The sequence below is a fragment of the Scylla paramamosain genome, chromosome 41, assembly GCF_035594125.1.
Source record: "Scylla paramamosain isolate STU-SP2022 chromosome 41, ASM3559412v1, whole genome shotgun sequence".
Lineage (NCBI taxonomy): Eukaryota > Metazoa > Arthropoda > Malacostraca > Decapoda > Portunidae > Scylla > Scylla paramamosain.
In genome coordinates this window covers 12,301,003-12,314,731 of record NC_087191.1, presented here as the reverse complement: position 1 = coordinate 12,314,731, position 13,729 = coordinate 12,301,003, and the positions used below count along the sequence as shown (strand labels likewise).

The 13,729-nt window shown below is 48.7% G+C and overlaps 1 protein-coding gene across 3 annotated transcripts; it reads left to right on the top strand.

Moving 5' to 3' along the window:
• The first annotated feature begins 4,052 nt into the window (after positions 1-4,052).
• On the top strand, positions 4,053-8,078 carry LOC135093038 (transmembrane and ubiquitin-like domain-containing protein 1). 3 transcript variants are annotated; one of them, XM_063991904.1, is made up of 4 exons: positions 4,053-4,199; positions 5,193-5,992; positions 6,271-6,493; positions 6,940-8,078. In XM_063991904.1, the coding sequence occupies exons 2-4, from the start codon at positions 5,244-5,246 to the stop codon at positions 7,189-7,191; spliced, it is 1,224 nt and encodes a 407-aa protein (XP_063847974.1). In that variant the 5' UTR covers positions 4,053-4,199; positions 5,193-5,243; the 3' UTR covers positions 7,192-8,078. The 3 variants fall into 3 exon arrangements, with proteins under 3 accessions (XP_063847974.1, XP_063847975.1, XP_063847976.1); XM_063991905.1 differs by having other exon boundaries at positions 4,058-4,179; XM_063991906.1 differs by lacking the exon at positions 4,053-4,199 and adding an exon at positions 4,370-4,467.
• The last annotated feature ends 5,651 nt before the right edge of the window (positions 8,079-13,729 follow it).

The window sequence follows — 13,729 nt, the reverse complement described above, 5'->3', positions numbered from 1 at the left end:
ATAATAATAATAATAATAATAATGTGTGTGTGTGTGTGTGTGTGTGTGTGTGTGTGCAAGGAGGCCAGGCCGTGAGAGCACCGCCGCCACTCTTTCCACACACTGACAACACAACACTTGAAGTAAAGCTCTGATAAATTGTGATAAAGTAAAATTTGTTACTTCTATGGGAATTAACAGGTCTCTCTCTCTCTCTCTCTCTCTCTCTCTCTCTCTCTCTCTCTCTCTCTCTCTCTCTCTCTCTCTCTCTCTCCGGTCACAGTTGCGATTCCTCTGATAAGAACATAAGAACATAAGAAATAAGGGAAGCTGCAAGAAGCGACCAGGCTTTACACGTGGCAGTCCCTGTATGAAATATACCTACCTATTTCCATCTATTATCCCCATCCATAAACCCGTCTAATCTTCTCTTAAAGCTCCCTAATGTCCCAGCACTAACAACGTGATTACTGAGTCCGGTCCACTCCTCTACCACTCTATTTGAGAACCAATTTCTTCCAATCTCTTTCTTAAACCTAAATTTTTCAAGCTTGAACCCGTTATCTCTTGTTCTACCCTGGTTGCTGATCCTAAGAATTTTGCTTACAACCCCCTTGTTGTAACCCTTATACCACTTAAAGACTTCTATCAGGTCCCCTCTTAACCTACGTCTCTCTAAAGAATGTAAATTTAACATCTTCAATCTCGCCTCGTAAGGAATACTCCTCATCCCCTGTATCCTTTTAGTCATTCTCCTCTGTACTGGTTCTAACAGACTTGTATCTTTCCTGTAATGTGGGGACCAGAACTGCACAGCGTAGTCTAGATGAGGTCTGACCAGCGCCAAATATAATTTTAATATTACTTCGGGCCTTCTACTTTAAACACTCCTAAAAATTAATCCTAAGACCGTATTTGCCCTATTTCTCGCCTCTATGCCTTGCTTAATTGATTTGGCAACAGTTGATTGGCAACAGGAGGCCGTTACCCTTATTTTTTTTCGTGTGTTGTGTGTGTGTGTGTGTGTGTGTGTGTGTGTGTGTGTGTGTGTGTGTGTGTGTGTGTGTGTGTGTGTGTGTGTGTGTGTGTGTGTGTGTGTGTGTGTGTGTGTGTGTGTGTGTGTGGTTATCAGGCAGGTATCCCCACGCCCGATATCTCTTGCTACGTAATTTCCAAAGAATTGTAGTGAGACTTTTAGGAACGTGTGAATGTGTAGTGGTGAATGGCAATGAGCTCTACACGGTGTTTGTAATCTCCCTACAGTGGCTTTTTTTTCATCAACATGTAACACAGTACAAGTAACTGCATTGTGTGGATGAATACGGATGATCTTCAGTCCTTCCATTACGAACATATCCTCAACACAGTACATCCTGTTAGAGCATTCATAGTGAAGCCAGATAACATTCCCTTCAAGGCCGTCACGCAGGCACGGTGCATGCATGGTGCACTCCGGCGTGGTGAAGGAGCCGTGCCAGCTCCCGTGACAACACGACTGTCACGAAATCTTGGGATTTGCAATTGTGAAAAGTACGGATCGAGTTGTTGCTGGACGCAGACATGGAGATACTGGAGGTGGGGGAGGCACGGAGGTGAATTTGTTTGCAGTGCCTGGCCGTGAAGGAAGGGCGAGGCGGGGCAGGGGCGGCGTGAAGCACAGTCGAGTTGATAGATGGAGGAATTGAGTTTTTGAGGCATTGAACAATACCAAGTTTGCTTTGCCCCAATCAGAAATTTTAGAAAGATCAGAAGTCAAGCGTTCTATGGCTTCCCTGCGTGAAGTATTTACTTCCTGAAGTGTTGGACGTCTATGAAATGACGGGGTAAAGTGCAGGGTGGTATCATCAGCGTAGGAATGGATAGGACAAGAAGTTTGGTTTAGAAGATCATTAATGAATAATAAGAAGAGAGTGAGTGACAGGACAGAACCCTGAGGAACACCACTGTTAATAGATTTAAAAGAACAGTGACCGTCTACCACAGCAGCAATAGAACGGTCAGAAAGGAAACTTGAGATGAAGTTACAGAGAGAAGGATAGAAGCCGTAGGAGGGCAGTTTGGAAATCAAAGCTTTGTGCCAGACTCTATCAAAAGCTTTTGATATGTCCAAGGCAACAGCAAAAGTTTCACCAAAATCTCTAAAAGAGGATGACCAAGACTCAGTAAGGAAAGCCAGATCACCAGTAGAGCGGCCTTGACGGAACCCATACTGGCGATCAAATAGAAGGTTGTGAAGTGATAGATGTTTAAGAATCTTCCTGTTGAGGATAGACTCAAAAACTTTAGATAGGCAGGAAATTAAAGCAATAGGACGGTAGTTTGAGGGATTAGAACGGTCACCCTTTTTAGGGACAGGTTGAATGTAGGCAAACTTCCAGTAGGAAGGAAAGGTAGATGTTGACAGACAGAGCTGAAAGAGTTTGACTAGGCAAGGTGCAAGCACGGAGGCACAGTTTTGGAGAACAATAGGAGGGACCCCATCAGGTCCATAAGCCTTCCGAGGGTTTAGGCCAGCGAGGGCATGGAAAACATCATTGCGAAGAATTTTAATAGTTGGCATGAAGTCAAGTAGTCAAAGAATTTTCTATAGTCAGAGGAGTTAGGTGAGAGGTATACAGCACAGATAAATTTAGTTTGAGAGTGACTCTGTAGTCGTAGCCAGATGGTGGAAAACTCGGAAGATTCAAGAGCGTGGGCACGAGAGCAGGTTAAGTCATTGCGCACATAAACGCAGCATCCAGTTTTGGATCGAAAATGAGGATAGAGAAAGTAGGAGGGAACAGAAAAGGGGCTACTGTCAGTTGCCTCAGACACCTGAATTTCAGTGAGGAAAAGAAGATGAGGTTTAGATGAGGAGAGGTGGTGTTCTACAGATTGAAAATTAGATCTTAGACCGCGAATGTTGCAGAAGTTAATGAACAAAAAGTTGAGGGGGGTGTCAAGACACTTAGGGTCGTCGACAGAAGGGCAGTCCGACCTGGGGACATTTATGGTCCCCTTCCCAGATGGGACTCCGAGGCTGGTGTAGGAGTCGCCATGATGATTTTGAAATTTAGAGTGAAGGGTGTGTGTGTTATTAGGTGCTTGTAGTTTTGTGTGGAGGAAGAGAGTTGTCTTTAGAGGGCAGGCTGTGACTGCCCCCCTTGTGTTGTGAGACACAAAGGGAAACGTTCAGTGAGGTCACAGCTGGGTTTAATGATAAGTTCACAGCACCCCCTGAACAGTGCTGGGAGTAATTATCGTTTCGGCAGGTGCCTACTGCCTCCTCCTGTAACCTTCTTTGATGCTGCGCGATGCAAACGGACACAAACCAATTGAGTGCCTTTCATTACTTCCACATAACCTTCATCCGGGAGCTGAAGGCGTGACAGGAATGATCGGACAGTCCCTTAGTGCCACAGAATACAGATAGATAAATAACGTATAATACATCAGGAAGCCGCTCCCCTTATAACAGTGAAAGACGGGAAAATTTATTTTCCTTCCTTGCCTCCTCCTTACAATCATAATAAAGAGAAAAACAAATGACGTGGAAGTGAGGCCTTTCCTGTTTTCCTTCTTCTAATATTAGTAATTGAGTCAGGTGCTTACTTTGGCGTCACAGAGAAGGACATGGCCATGTAAACTTGTAAAATAATGTCCTAGATTAAACTAAATATCCTTCGGCCTTGAGTGTCTTCTCAATAATAATAATAATAATAATAATAATGATAATGATAGTGATAATAACAACATGAGTGAGCCATTCTGCTTCTCTTTTAATTTGTTTTTGGATGATGTTTTTTGTCTGTCTTTTCAAGTGTTGTGCCAAGTATGACGCACGTCTTTGCAACGGCACCCTTTCCTGTTCACTTATCTCTCTTTCTCTTTTTATTCTCTCATTCCTCTCTGTCATTTCACAATATATCACTGGAGCACCATTTCGTTACCAATTCTCTGTCATCCCCAATGAAGGCAAAGCTCACAACATAGAGATAAAATAATAAAAATAATAACCCACATACCTATTTATAAACCCTCAAACGAAGGAAACACAAATAAAACAGGTTACTAGAGAAGACACACAATTACTTTCACATATTTTTTAAAGGTGAAAGACTGATAATTTCCCCATTCCCCCCTCACCCCGGTTTTTAGGTGTGAAAGAGGAGAATGTTGTGACGTCAGCCAAAACAGAGCAAGGGAACTACTTTTGTCATGGTGAGATGGTAATGTTGGAGGTAAGGTGCCTTATTTAATATTATTTCCCCCTTATCTACACCCCCGCGACCCCCACCACTTACTGACGGGGCCAAGGGACAGTGTTAGAAGGCATATGTTCAAATAATACGTGCACAGTGCTTGAGATAAAGTCCTAATTACGTAATGGGTAATGTTTGCCTGTGCTTGGGGGTTTTGCTTGTATGGTACTTGTCCCGTATTGGTGGTGCTGGCTGGGTTGTGTCAAGGCTATGGTGTTGTGGTGGCCTAGAGTCTGGTTGTATTAGGGTAGGTGTGGTTTGAGTGTGTTTTGCTTCAGTGAGTCTTGTTTAGGTTGGGTTATAATGAGTTTACATTGTTTGGATTGGTTAGGTTAGGTTCGTGTTGGTGTTTCAGTTCAGGGTAAAATTGCAGGTTAACGTAATGCATCCTAGTTTCTTGTTTTCTTTGTCACCAGTAAGCATAGGGACTGGTGGCAAGGCAGGCTGTCAGGGTAGGGAGCCAGATGTCCCGTATTTGGGCATTCGTGAAAACTTAAGATGAGACGTCATATTCTGAAAATGTGAAATTTCTAGGCAACTTAACTTAACCTAATTATGGGGCGGTTAAGGTCGCCCCTGGAACCCCCTTAAGGACGGCAGTGTACCCTAACCTAACCTAACCTAACCAAGAGACTTTGCCCATCCTTGACCACCCCTTAAGGACACTAACCTGACCTGACCTGACCTGACCTATACATATACTTTGAGGCTTTTCAGAAATATTAGTGAAGTTATACCAAACCTAACTGATGGAAAGATAATGAAAGATTTGATTATGGTGGACAAATGAGGAACTTTATTGAATTACTTAATGATCTACTAAAATAACTCCTTTTATTCATTTCCTTTTAAATTTACTCAGCCTAACATGTTGAGTCTTGCAGAAGGGCAGAAGGAGGGAGAGGATTTTTCCATTCACACATCCACATCTGCAGTTCTGTGAATTCTGACACCGACACATCTCCACCACAGGAGTGCAGGGAGTAGCGAGTGGCTGGCAGGCAGCACCGCAGCGGCACAACAATGCTGAGCTATGACGGGCTGCAGGACGTGCTGACAGCGGCAGTGGTGGTGGTGGCGGTGGCCGTGGTGGTGGCAGCGGCCTGGATCTCCACCAGCGTGCGGGAGCAACCACTGGTGGCGACAGCAGTGGTGGTGTTTCACAGCGGTGGAACAGTGGAGAGCAGTGGCAGCAGCAGTGTCAGCAATGGTGGTAGTGGTGGTGATGTGAACACGACAGAGACACAGGGCAGTGAGGCGGCGGCCACGTCCATGGAGAAAGACAGTGAGTCAATGCATGGGGTGGTGCAAGACTCAGACAGGACTCAGCCAGTGAACTCTAGTGATGCAGAGGCTGCGGGGGGCGGGGATGTGGGGCCGGGGGGCAGTCAGGGGGCTTCCGGCGAGTGCTCCCCGCCAGAGAGGATGCGGGAGGACGGGCCAGAGATGGAGGTGAGGAGGAGACGGCTGCAGCATTTTGTGTCCATGGGAGGCGCGGCAGACAGCGCAGCAGACAGCACAGCAGACAGCACAGCAGACACCACATCAGAAGAGAGACTACCCACCCCTGCTGACACTGATACAGGCGCCCCAGCAGATGCCCGTTGCCAGGAGGAGGTTGAAAAGAAGAAGGAAGAGGAGGAGGTGCAGGATGGCGAGGAGGGAAGAGAGGAACGGCCGCCTGGGAGCATTAGAATTCGCCTCAAGTTTCTGGACGAGACACAGCGTCATGTCTTTGCTCAACTCACCGAGAAAGTTGGGAGTTTTAAAAGGTGAGGGAAAGTTACTTGTTGTTTTAGTAAGGTAAGGAAGGTAATGGTTAATGGTTTAATAGTCACCAGCCTGAGAAATGTTTAGTGGATGGAGTTTAAGGCATTACCAGAACCACAAAAACACCCTTGAAAACTTAAACACCCACTGGACCCTGTTAAGATTGAAACAATTACAAAAAACAGACCCTAAACTGAAGAACAGGAACAACAAACTAAATTACAGGAACTTTAAGCCAAATAATAAGAACCCCAGACTAGACGCACGTTTCCATCCACAGGCAACACTTTTCTATCGAGCTGGATGCGAACCGACACATTCGCCTCATCTTCAACGGTCAGCTTCTTAGCCAAGATTCCTCTACGTTGGCACAGTATGGCCTCTTTGATAACTGCGTGGTGCACTGTCATGTCTCCCAACCCCAGCTGCTCCCACACACTTCAGGGCGGTCTGGGGAGGCTGCAGCACAGGAGGAGGAGGATGCGTATGTGTCCAGACTCTTGGTAAGATGTGAGAGGGATTGGCTTGTGTTTTGAGTGTGTTTTGCTGTGTGGGGAAGTGTAAGAATAGTTTGGTGTTGAAATCAAAGTGTTTTGTGAAGTTTGAGTGGTGTGAAAGGTGTTGTAAGGTGTGTGTGTGTGTTTGTGTGTCTGTGTTTACATGTTTGTTTACCTGTTTGTTGTTTTATAGAGTTGAGTTGAGTCATAGTTTCTTGTCTTTTGGTGTCAGATTATTTTTGCTTATATACACAAATTTTTCTTCCTTTGCTTCTTCTTCCTCCTCCTTGTCATCTTTGCTGTGCTTCTGTCAGGGATCAACACAGCAGATGATACACAGAATGCTGGGAATAACTACCATCACCACAATTCTATCTACATGCACCTCTTCTCTATAAAAGTAATAAGAATTCACCTCCAAGATTTCACCATCACCCCATCTCCACCCACAGGCACCACTCCTCTACGCTGTGATGGTGTTGATGTGGTACTTACGCTATGAGTATGGACACCTATTCAACACCATGTCCACCATTATCCTGCTCTTCCTCACTGCTCTGCTTCTCATCTCCACCTACCTGCTGTACGTCACACACCACGTGCCTGAGGGTTCTGCCGCCACACACATCCCCCTGGCAGGCCGCACCATCACCCGAACGTCCTCCACCACATCCACTGCTGCCACATCACCTGCCTCCTCCTGAGCTACCCTTACGAGGTACACAGTGTCTGGCATCTATAGTTTTTTCAGTTTTATCGGCGAGTTTATTTTCCTTCTCGGTGTGACCTGGGAGGCCGCGTAACCCTGAGAGATGTGGAGGTTTGCCATCTGGGTTGCGCGTTGGAGGTCACGTACCGCAGAAGTCTTTGTGGCGTGTGGCGGCGTGTTTGGTCAGTCACCTTTGATTATTTGTCACTGGTCAGGTTTGGCGGGGTTTGCTGACACATGCACGAGGGGTAAGATGTGATGGGGGTCCTGTCTGTGTGTATGTGTGTGTGCGTGAGTCTGTAATTTATTGTCGTTTATTGTGATAATCATTTTAAGGCACACAAACAGATGTTCTTTCACCTTTCTGTTGCTGAATTGATGAAATGTATCTTATTTGTCTAATTTTCTGCTGGAGTTGGTTTTGTTTTTTTTGTTCTTTGTTGTAGCAGGATCTCTTAACTGTGCAGTGTGTATATATGTGTATTTTTTTTTTTTTTAAGTTTCCTGTGTTTATGATGAATAGAATAAGTTTTTTTTTGATTAATTAAGCTTTTTTTTTTTCATGAAGGAATGAAAGCGCTTGTTATTATATTTATCTCTACGCTTAAGAATGAAACCGTCAAGAACTTACATTTTACGGAGCAGGAAAATAAGAAAATAAAGAAAGAAAGAAACAGTTAAGAGATCCTGACAAACAAGAAACAAAGATATATGGTATGTTTTTTTTCTTTTTTTTTTTTATCATATCAAATTCCGTTTTTCCCACCAATTGAGTTTCGTTTCACTTATACTGTGTCTTCTGGTGTATAACGCTTTTTATACACTGTATATACATTATGAGGCTTCTTTGAGGACTGACAGTGGAGGAGGAGGAGGAGGAAAGGAGAAGGAAGAGGAGTGGACTGGTGAAGGAAGGAGAGGACAAAATGAAGGAGGAGAAGGAAAGAACTGGTGGAAGATGAAAGAACAAGGAAGGAACTGGTGCAGGGGCGTGTGGTAACAAGACATAACCAACACTGCAGGAAGAGGCAAGGAGTGGAGGAGGACTTGTGCAGGGGTGTGTGGTAATGCAAGGTTAAGTGGTTCAGATGTAGTGAGGATGCAATTTACAGAGAAGGCAAGAGGTGGAGGGTTGAGACAAGTGGCGCAGTGGAGGCAGGAGGGAGAGAGGGTAAAGACTTGATCTGCTGTCAATCCCACATAGAAGCAGCCTAAAGGAGGAGGAGGAGGAGGAAGAGGAGGAGAAGGTGGAGCTTACCGTTTTCTGTGGCAATCTGTAACAAGAACCACCAAAAAAATAATAAGATGAAGGTTGAAATTACCGTTTTCTGTGGCAATCTTGAAGGAACAGCCTGAAGAAGATGCGTATTCACTGTGGCTCCCCTTAACTGTAACCCTAGTGAGGAGCAGAAGATGAAGATGGGTAGTCTGGGGTAATCTCAAGCTGGAGTTAGCTGGAGGAGGATAAAGGAATAGAGGAGAGGTGATTACTGGCAACCCTTAAACAGAATCACCTCAAAGGAAATGAGGAAGAGGAGGAGGAGATTGTTCGACTCTTGACCAGCAGGGGCACAGGAAACGCAGGTAACAGTGCAGGTGTTTATTCACAGAAGGTGTGAACAGAGGGCTGGAGGTAGGTGATCTCCCGGCGCCAGGCCGCGCACTTCCACTTAACACTTATGACTGAAGCCTAGCTCGTTCACTCATACACGTATTCATGCCTCACACAAGTCTCGCTCATTCACTCGTTCACACAACTAGCTAACAACCACACACCTCCCCCGAGACATAAGGAAGATTCCTTATCTTTGTTATGGCTACCGTAACACATGAAACAAAGTTACAATGATTGAAGTACAGAAAACACGGTACATATACACAAAACAAACACAGCGTACAATGAACACGTACGACTAATCGTAGGTGCTACGGTGCCACCGCACCTGCAGTCGTCTCGGCTCCCTACGCTGTCGGCTGCTTCGACGCTCTGGTTGCTCTCGGCCACGGTGTACCCCGTTACCCTGATGCTCCGGGCTGCCGGGATGGTGGTGTTCCTCGTGACCCTGATGCTGAAGCGCTGCACCGCCATGAGCGGTGTGCTGCTCGACAGGAAGGGGAGCAAGAGGTCTGTGTGGGCGTAGGTGTCTTCTATTACGCCACATCACGCGACCGCTGCCCATCTTGATGAGGTAGTCTCTCCTTCGCCCAACAGCCACGATGACACCCAGGCGATCCCAGAGGCCTGTCGTGTGATCTTGAACGTCGACGTGGCCACCGAGGTGCAGGAGAGGAAGAGTACGGGCGGACGCGTCGTGGCGAAGTTTCGCTTTCTTCCTCAGTCGCTCTGCCTTGGCGTCGCACTCATCAGCAGCGCGCTGCCACTGCTGAGCGTATGAGCGATGATGAGCCGGGACACAGGACCTCATAGGATGACCGAAGAGGACTTGTGCTGGTGATCGCCCTTCCGCCCTCGGAGTGTTGCGCAGTTCCAGCAACCCGCGAGCGAACGCATCCTCGTCCAGGTGTCCCTGCTGTGTGGTCGTGAGGATCAGCTTCTTCACGGACTTGACCGCTGCCTCGGCGTGACCATTGGAGCGTGGATAATGAGGTGAAGATACACGATGCTCCACCCCCCATCGAGCCAGGAAGCGCCGTACCGATGAAGAAGTGAACTGCGGTCCACCGTCAGTCCTCAGGAGAACAGGCACGCCCGTGTCGGCGAACACACCCCGAAGGACACGAACGAGCTGATCAGCCGATGCTGGACGTGAGCATGCAGACACGTGAGGCCACCCAGACAAGCGATCTACATACACGAGGTATGTACGGCCTGCTGCGTGGAAGTAGTCTGCAGAAACTGACTCAAACACCCTGCTGGGTGTGTCCGTGTCCTGCCAGAGAGGTTCGTTGGCTTGGCTTGGTAGGAGTGGACGGCATAGTGAGCATCCAGAAACGACGTTCTCAACGTCTCTGTCCATACCAGGCCAGTACACCGTTTGTCGGGCCCGTCGCTTGGTGCGCTCCATCCCCTGATGACTGTCATGGAGTCGCTCTAGTGTTTCTCGGCGGAGGCTGTGAGGAATAAGAAGCCTCGGCCCGTAAACCACCAGGTCGTCGTCTACGGCCAGCAGACTGCGCACCGGCCAGTACGTACGCAAGCGGTGATCGAGGTCGTGGCAATGATCAGGGAAGCCCTCGATGATGACGTTCTTGAGCAAGCAGTACTCCCCGTCTCTTGCTGCTGCGGCACGTACCATTTCCACAGTCTGATCCTGGAGTGGTGCTAAGCGGACGCCGTCCTCATTGGTGGCAGATAACGCTGAGATGACCGCTGAGTGGAGAGGGTCGAGGTCACCAGAAGTAGCAGCATCCTCTTCCTCCACTGGGTCCTGTACTGGAGCACGTGAGAGGGCGTCGGGCACACAGTGTGTCGATCCCTTTTGCCAGCTTGCTGTGAAAGAATACTGAGCAAGCTTCTCCCTCATGCGCTGCAGCCGCAGGTTCTCTATTTCTCCCAACAACTTGCTATTGAGGAGAGGTATCAGCGGGCGGTGGTCGAGCACTAGATCGAAGTGAGGGAGTCCTTTCAGGTAGGTGCCACATTTCCTGACTGCCCAGACGATTGCAGCCATTTCCAACTCTATTACTGCATAGCGGCTCTCTGTGTCTGTAACAAATCTTGACCCGCATTGCACCATCTTCCACTGGTCACTGTGCTTCTGCAGGAGAACGAATCCAAATCCGTGCATCCTTGAGGCGTCAGTCTGTAGCATCGTTGGTAATGATGGGTCGAAGTATGCCAAGACAGGTGGGCTGACGAGACACTGTTTCACCTTCTCAAACGCCTCTTCATGGTTAGGAGACCAGCACCAACTGTTCTTCGGGCGTAAGAGATCTCTGAGGGGTTGTGCAGCTGCAGCCACAGCAGGAGAAAAGCTTCCAAGCTGGTTTGTAAGACCCATGAATGATCGTAAGTCGGTGATGTGCTGTGGTCGTGGGAAGTCAGAGATTGCCTTAACTTTCTTTGAGTCTGTCGTGTAGCCTTGTCCAGAAACAGAGTAACCACAGTAATCTACCACTCTTTCCGCGAATGTAAACTTCTGTGGGTTGAGAGTGATGCCGTGCTGGTCACACCGCCGCACAATCTGAATGACATGGGCTAAGTGCGCACTGTAGGTGGAGTCATAGGCCAGGATGTCGTCCACGATCTTGATGGTGTTAGGTATGTCGCCGAGAGCTTGGTCTCCTCGACGGTTATACTCGTCTCCAGACGAGACGAGACCCATAACCGCTCGCCGAAACTTGTACCGACCCCAAGGTGTTATGAAGCAGGTTAAATCCTGGTCTTCTTCTCTAATGGGGACTTGAAAATACCCCATCTTGGCATCAAGAGTGGTGAACCAAACTGCTCCGGTCCCGATCGAGGCGATGGCGTCATGAGGTGAGCGCACTGGATACACGGGCCTCTTCACGTAACGGTTGAGTCGTGTCAGGTCAACACACAGCCTTACACCAGATGTCTTTTTTGGGACAGGCACGATGGGGTGGCACCATGCCGTAGGGTAGTCCACACTCTCGATGATTCCCTTGTTAAGCAGCTCTTCCAACTGGCTCTTAATTTCTTCACGCCAATTGTAAGGGATTGTACGAGATGCTGTTACGGCGAAGGGTCGAGCGTCGTCTGTCAACTCGATGGCCATGGATCCACCAGCCATTGCACGTAAACCTTCCTTTGCTTCGAAGACGCTGGGAAAGGCCTTGATCACAGCAGCAGCGTGCCCCGCACGCTGCTGTGGCGTTGGGTCGTAGGAATGAGGCCAGCTGATCACTTCTGTGGGCGTAGATAGAGGTGGCTGCGAGGCGGTCGGGTACTTGATGGAGCTGTTGCCGGTGTGCTGTTCTTCCCTGCGTAGCGGTCGGATTTGAGCCGGAAAATCTTCGGGGAGGATTCCGAGAGCGATGGAATCGTACCAGCTAAGCAGCGCCCCCTTCACCTCCTTCACCACGCTCACAACAGTCTCAGCTTCCCTGTCGCCCAGTTGCAAGTGCGACGAGAAAGTTCCTACACAGGTGAGGGGGTGATTACCGGCAGCATAAAGTCCATCACCATCAGCGGGCGCCAAGCTGGAGGGCGGGATTCCAAGGAGTGTTGCCGTGTCGAGGCCAATAACGGTCGTTTCGGCCCCAGAGTCAGGAGTCCACGTAATCTTGTCTCTTCCAGCGGGATGTGTGGCGGTAATGAGCACCTGGGGCGCAGGTCGTGCCGTCACCGTCTTTGTGTATACGCCTGATAAGAGCTGGTATACACTGGCACTGGCTCCCCGCCTCGGGCCTGCACCGCGATGAGGAGAGACAGTTGAGGAACTCCTCGAAGCTCCTCGTCGTTTCCTCACTGTCTGCTGACATACACTCGCAAAATGCCCTCTTTTCCCGCAGTTACGACACACTTTATCTATTGCCTGGCATCCCCTTTTGTCACTGCGACAATCTTTGCCACAACGATAACAGCCCGTGGGGCTTGAGCCCCCGAAACTGCCCTTCCTGTAGTTCGAGACAGCGTTCACACCATGGCTCGAAGAGTGAGAGCCGCCCCTTAGTACTGCACTACACTGGTTAGCGCTCTCTGATGCTCTGCAAATATCTATGGCGTTTTCAAGGGTGAGTTTCTTGTTTTCCAGCATGCGTTTCAGAGCCACTTCGTCTCGTGTCCCAACGACAATTCTGTCACGCAGCTGATGGTTTATGCACTGGTCGCAAAAGTCACAGAAATTGGCGATTTCCTTTACAGCACATAAAAAGTCGTCAAAACCTTCTTGCGTTTCTTGCACGCGGGAGTAGAAGTCTCTTCTATCCATGATGATGTTGCGCTGGCTTCGCAGGTACTCACACATTGCATCGAGGATGGTTCTTAACTCCGCGTCTCTCGGTAAGCTTATCCCGTAGCGAAGTGTACGGGTCCACTCGTCGTCTAGGACAGCAGCGAGTGCCGCCCTCTGCTCAGCCAGGGAGAGACAGTCTATCCTGGCGAGGGTTACGTATCCTTCAAACTTATGGCGCCACGTGTCGAACTCACGTAAAGATGCTGACGCCGTTAAGTGAGGAATGATGGTGGCGGACGTCGGGAACCTCGCGCCCTGGGTAGACGTGCTGCGGGCTGTGGTTTCGCCTTCATTGCTCGCCGTGGTGCGACTGGGAGCTTGTGTCCCCACTCTCTCCAGCAGCTGGGTTAAACGCTCCTCGCGAGCCTGACTCTGCTCCGACTGTCGCGCTAGCAGGGCAGCCAGCGCCTCCAACTGCTTCTCCATTCTGCGCCGTACCCACTGCAGCCTTGTCCTGATCCTACTCACTGCGCCATGTTCGACTCTTGACCAGCAGGGGCACAGGAAACGCAGGTAACAGTGCAGGTGTTTATTCACAGAAGGTGTGAACAGAGGGCTGGAGGTAGGTGATCTCCCGGCGCCAGGCCGCGCACTTCCACTTAACACTTATGACTGAAGCCTAGCTCGTTCACTCATACACGTATTCATGCCTCA